This window comes from Chaetura pelagica, unplaced genomic scaffold (genome assembly GCF_000747805.2).
Source record: "Chaetura pelagica isolate M959 unplaced genomic scaffold, ChaPel_1.0 scaffold748, whole genome shotgun sequence".
Classification (NCBI taxonomy): Eukaryota; Metazoa; Chordata; class Aves; order Apodiformes; family Apodidae; genus Chaetura; species Chaetura pelagica.
This window is the reverse complement of record NW_009954115.1, coordinates 34,487-39,840: the sequence shown is the minus strand read 5'-3', so window position 1 is coordinate 39,840 and position 5,354 is coordinate 34,487. Positions and strand designations below refer to the sequence as shown.

The 5,354-nt window shown below is 53.9% G+C and overlaps 1 protein-coding gene across 1 annotated transcript in view; it reads right to left on the bottom strand.

Annotated features, from left to right (window-relative positions):
- Positions 1-290: 290 nt before the first annotated feature.
- The window catches only part of DPF2 (D4, zinc and double PHD fingers family 2), a 13,740-nt gene continuing 8,676 nt past the window's right edge, over positions 291-5,354 (bottom strand). The window contains exons 7-11 of the mRNA XM_010002623.1: positions 3,411-3,548; positions 2,280-2,408; positions 2,036-2,148; positions 1,223-1,304; positions 291-367 (exon numbers count right to left, since the gene is read on the bottom strand). Of these exons, the coding sequence (XP_010000925.1) occupies positions 291-367; positions 1,223-1,304; positions 2,036-2,148; positions 2,280-2,408; positions 3,411-3,548 (539 nt within the window). The remainder of the gene's footprint in view (positions 368-1,222; positions 1,305-2,035; positions 2,149-2,279; positions 2,409-3,410; positions 3,549-5,354) is intronic.

Genomic DNA, 5,354 nt, shown 5'->3' with positions numbered 1-5,354 from the left:
AAGGTGGGGGATGGGGGGGGGAAGGGGAATTTTTGGGGCACACCAGGGTGCCTGGATTTGGGTGGAAAAGCCAAAAAATAGGGATTGGAAAAGGATTTTGGGGGAGGGGGGAAACATCTTGGGAGGAGGAAGGAAGGAAATTCCTGGGAGGAATAATAAGGATTAAAATAATAATAATAATAATTAAAAAAAAAAACCAAAACACCCTTAAAACCTGAATCAAAGGGGAAGGAAAAAATGAAAAGAAAAGGGGAAAAGATCCCAAAAAATTCCAAGGGAAAATGGTGGGATCAGGAGTTGTTCTGGTTCTGGTAGATGGAGGCTTTTTCCTTCAGCAGGTCCAGACACAAGTGGCAGCTCCAGCTCCCTGGGGAGAGAAGGAGGTGTTAATTAGGGCTTAATTAAGGTGAGGGTTAATTAAGGGTGAGGGTTAATTAAGGGTGAGGGGTTGTTAATAAAGGGGGGGTTGTCTGGGGTTGTTTGGGGCACCTCGAGCTTTCCCCTGCCTCGTTAAGCTTTGAGGAGGGGGGGTAATTAATGAAGGGCTGGGTAATTAATGAAGGGCTGGTAATTAATGAAGCACTGGGTAATTAATGAGCAGTAAGGTGGGGTGTTGGGGGGTGTTTTTCTCTTCTTGGGGGGCAGGAAGAGGAGGGAGAAGAGGAAAAGGTTGAGGAGTCACAGGGAGACATTTTGGGGGGAATGAGACATTTTGGGGGAGAATGAGACATTTTGGGGGAGAATGAGACATTTGGGGGGAGAATGAGACACTTTGGGGGGAGAATGAGACATTTTGGGGGGAGAATGAGACATTTTGGGGGGAGAATGAGACATTTTGGGGGGAGAATGAGACATTTTGGGGGGAGAATGAGACATTTTGGGGGGAGAATGAGACATTTTGGGGGGAGAATGAGACATTTTGGGGGGAGAATGAGACATTTTGGGGGGAGAATGAGACACTTTGGGGGGAGAATGAGACATTTTGGGGCAGAAAGGCAGGATTTTGAGGTGCTCAAAGGTTTTTGAGCTTCTCCCCAGAAGCAGAGAAGGAATAACCAGGAAGAGCAGGAACGAGGGGACTCGATGGCACAACAGCCCCAACCCTCCCCTTGGGATGGAGGGGATGGGCAGGGCTGGGGAAGGTTCTGGGTTAAATTCTGCCTGTTTTGGGGCATTTGGGAGTTGGGGAAGGAGGAGGGGAGACCTGGGGGTTCCCACTCACCTTCTGGAGGCTCCGACATGGAGGGGGTGAGGCAGTACATGTGGTACCCACGGTCACAGTCGTCACAGAAGAGCAGCTGGTCCTGAGCCAAGGGGAGAAACTGGGATGATTCTCCCCCCAAAAAGCCTCTCCCATGTCCCACAGGCTCTTAAACTCAAGGATTTCTCCCCAAAAAGCCTCTCCTGTGTTCTCCAGACTCTCAAAACCAAGGATTTCCCCCCAGAAAGAATCTCTTGTATCTTCCAGACTCTTAAAATCCAAAGATTTCTACCCAAAAAGCCTCCCCTGTGTCCCAAAGATTCTGGGGGGTCCCTCCCCCAAAGGGGGTCTCTCCCTTCCCCCCAGGGAGTCCCTGCCTCCAAGGGGGTTATTCCACTCCCCCCGGGGGTCCCTCCCCTCACCCCACGGGGTCCCATCCCTCACTCTGGGGGGTCCCTCCTCTCTCCCCAGTGAGTCCCCCCCTTCACTCCAAGGGGCTTATTCCCCTCACTAGAGGGGTCCCTCCCCTTCCCCAAGGGCTCCCTCTCCCCAGGGGGTCCCTCCCCTTCTCCCGGGGGGGTCCTTGCCCCCACTCTGGGGGGTCCCTCCCCTCCCCCCAGGGGGGTTCCTCCTCTCACTCTGGGGGCTCCCTCCCCTTTCCCCCAGAGGGTCCCTCCCTTCACTCCAAGGGGGTTATTCCCCTCACTCTGGGGGGTCCCTCCTCTCCCCCCAAGAGCTCCCTCCCCCAGGGGGTCCCTCCTCTCCCCCCGGGGGGTCTCATCCCTCACTCTGGGGGCTCCCTCCCCCCGGGGGTCCCAGCCCCCCAAGCCTCACATCATTCTCAGAGGTGCCACAGATGTTGCAGCACTTGCACTCGATGCACTGCCAGCGGTAGGTCTTGACGGCCGCCATCATCACCGGGGTGAACTGCAGGCAGGAGGGGTGCCCTGCAGGGCCAAAAGAAAACAAACAGGGGGTGCTGTACTGACTGACACCCCCCAAAAAAACCACCTCTCTTTCCCAAGCCTTTTTCCAAGCTTGGAAAAAGGGTTGGTTGGTCAAGTTGTGCCCCCTGTACCTGATCGCCCGCAGTCGGAGCACGAAACCAGCTCCTCTGGTTGTCCCGTTTTCTTGTTGATTTTGGAGTCTCCCAGGCAGAAATCACAGTAGTTGTTGGGAAGAGCCAACCCATCAGGTCCTTTCTTGGCTGGAAAAGAGGAGCAGGGAAGTTGGGATTAGTCAAGGGGTGGCTCCATGTCCTACTTCTGCAGTGTCCGCAACGTTGGAAGGATATTTGAGCTCATGGAGAGGCCACGGGGGTGATCCAAGGGTTGAGAACATCCCTGATGGAGACAGGCTGGGAGAGTTGGGATGTTCAACTGGAGAGGATCCAGGGAGACCTTGGAGCACCTTCCAGTGCCTGAAGGGGCTCCAGGAAAGCTGGGGAGGGGCTTGGGACAAGGGCACAGAGGGATGGGATGAGAGGGAATGGATCAAAACTGGGAGAGGGAGATTGAGGTTGGACATGAGGAGGGAATTCTGGAGTGTGAGGGTGGGGAGACCCTGGGACAGGTTGGCCAGGGAAGCTGTGGAAGCTCCATCCCTGGAAGTGTCCAAGGGTTGGATCTGGGCTTGGAGCAACCTGGGCTGGTGGGAGGTGTCCCTGCCCATGGCAGGGGCTGGGACTGGGTGGTCTTCAGATCATGGAATGGTTGGGAGGGACCTTCCACACCACCTGGATGATCCACTAGATGATCTTCAAGGTGGGTGCCCCATCCCTGGAAGTGTCCAAGGTTTGGATGGAGCTTGGAGCAACCTGGGCTGGTGGGAGGTGTCCCTGCCCATGCAGGGGGTTGGATCTAGATGATCTTCAGGGTCCTTCCCACCCAAACCATTCCATGACTCCATAGATGGGCCCTGGAGCAACCTGGGCTGGTGGGAGGTGTCCCTGCCCGGTGGGAGGTTGGATCTAGACCTTCTTTAAGGTCCTTCCCACCCAAACCATTCCATGATTCCATGATCCTATGAAGTTTTCCTGCACAAAACCAGGAGAAAACCACTTCCATGGCACCAAGCCCACCACTTGGAGCAGCTTCTCCAGCTTTTCCAAGTGCCCAAACAAACCCCAGGGAAGGGAACCCTGCTGCTTGGGGGGTTTATCCTGTTGTCCCAAGGGATTGTTGAGGATGATGGGGGTATTTTTCCTTACATTTCTGCTCCTCTGATCGCTGCGAGACGGGAGTTGGGGGTTGGGAATCATCTTTGTCATCTCCTTCCTCCTCAGCCAGGTGGGAATGAGCATAGTGGTAGCTCAGTCCTGGTCTGTTCTTGTAACGTTTCCCACAGACTGTGGATTAAAAACCAAAAAGTTGGGAATAGCCTGAATTGATTCCAGGAAGGAGGGAGATCCCACCTCCCAAATCATCCGGCGTCCCCTGGTCCCATCTCTGGGGCTTGGAGAGCAGATGGTTGCTCCTCAAAATCACCTGGAATGGGTTCAAACCACCCAAAAGATCCTAAGGAAATGGGTTGGATTCTCTGGAGCAGCTGGAGAGGAACCAGAGTTCCCACTGGAGCTGATGTGGTGGGTGATGGGACATCCATCCTGACCTTCAGAGGAGCTTTGGAGCCCTCAGGAAAGGAACCAAAACCCACCTGGGGATCAATCCAAGTGGGAAAGATCCTGGAGGAGAAGATTTCCCACCCCAAAAACCAGCCAGGGGAAAACAAACCCCAAAAACTCCAGGTTGTCTCCAATGGGCATGAAGGGAAAAGCTTTTTGGGGATCCTGAGGGATAGAGAAGCTGTTTGTACGCTCCTTGGATCCACCTGGATCCTCCAACCCTGACCCGAGGGTGCTGTGAAATCCAACCCCCAACCCCAAATGCTCCCAATTTTCCCACTTTTCACCTCATTTCATGCAGGGTTGGGAGCTTTCACCCTCAGTCTGGCAGTGGGTGATTCCTCAGGGAGACCTTGGGAGTACCCATGGAGCTGGGAAGCAACTTCCCTGCCAGGGAACAGGCTCCCAACTCCCCCTCATTCCCTTTCCAGGGTGGTTTTTGGAGCTTTTTAGCCAAAAAAAAAACCCTTTTATCCCCAGATCAGCAAAGGAAGGATGAGGAGGGAAGAGGTGGGAGGCTGAGGGGACACCAGGATGGGGAACCAGGTGAGATTCCCCCCTGGAAAAGCCAGAGGTGGATTTATGGGGAGCAGGGGATGGATTTGGTGATGAGTTTTGCCTTATTTTTTTCACATCATTGAGATAAAACCAAGAAAAAAATGCTTTGGGATGAGATTCCCTGAGCCTGGAGTTTTCCTGGAACATCCTGCATTTTTCCAGATCTGCTTCCAAGCTTCTTTCAAGCCTGGAGAAATCCCACCAGGGTTTGGATCCCTTCTCATGCTCCAAAAATAGAGGTGGGGGGAGCAGCCCATCTGAAGCCCATAGAGAGCCCAATACCAGCTGCTGGCACTGGGTTTTTGGGGGATAAAATTCCCAGTTTCCCTAGGGAAAGGGATCTGGAGGGTGTTTGCCCCATTTCCCTGAGGGAAAGGATCTGGGGGGTTTTGCCCCATTCCCTTGGGAAAGGATCTGGGGGGTTTTGCCCCATTCCCTTGGGAAAGGATCTGGGGGGTTTTGCCCCATCCCCTTGGGAAAGGATCTGGAGGGTTTTGCCCCATGCTCTTGAGGAAAGTTCTCAGAAGCTCCAGAGTGGTTGGAGCTCATGAAAAGAAGGGAAAAACAAGCTCAAAATCCCCCGTGGCAGCAATTCCAACCTTCCAGCTTTTCCAGAGCCAAGCCAGGGCACAGTGGGGTCGGCCCCGTGAGCGGCCACGTGGATCTTGGCATGTTCTTTCCTCCCCCCCCTTTTTTCCTCTCCATCCTCCCACAGGGTTGAAAATTGACCTTTTTCCTCCCCAAACCAGGCAGGCTGGTGTCTAAACACGACTCAGGTTCCCTCCTCATGAAGGCTGAGGAAGAGGAGCTGCCAAGGGAGGCAATTTCCACTTCTCTGTGGGGTTTTTTATTCCTCAAGATCCAACCTGCCCAGCCCAAGTGGTTTGGGGCTTCAGGTTTAAACGTGGGGGGTTTGGGGGTTATTTTGGGGGAGTTTGGGGTTATTTTTGGGGAGGTTGGAGTTATTTTGGG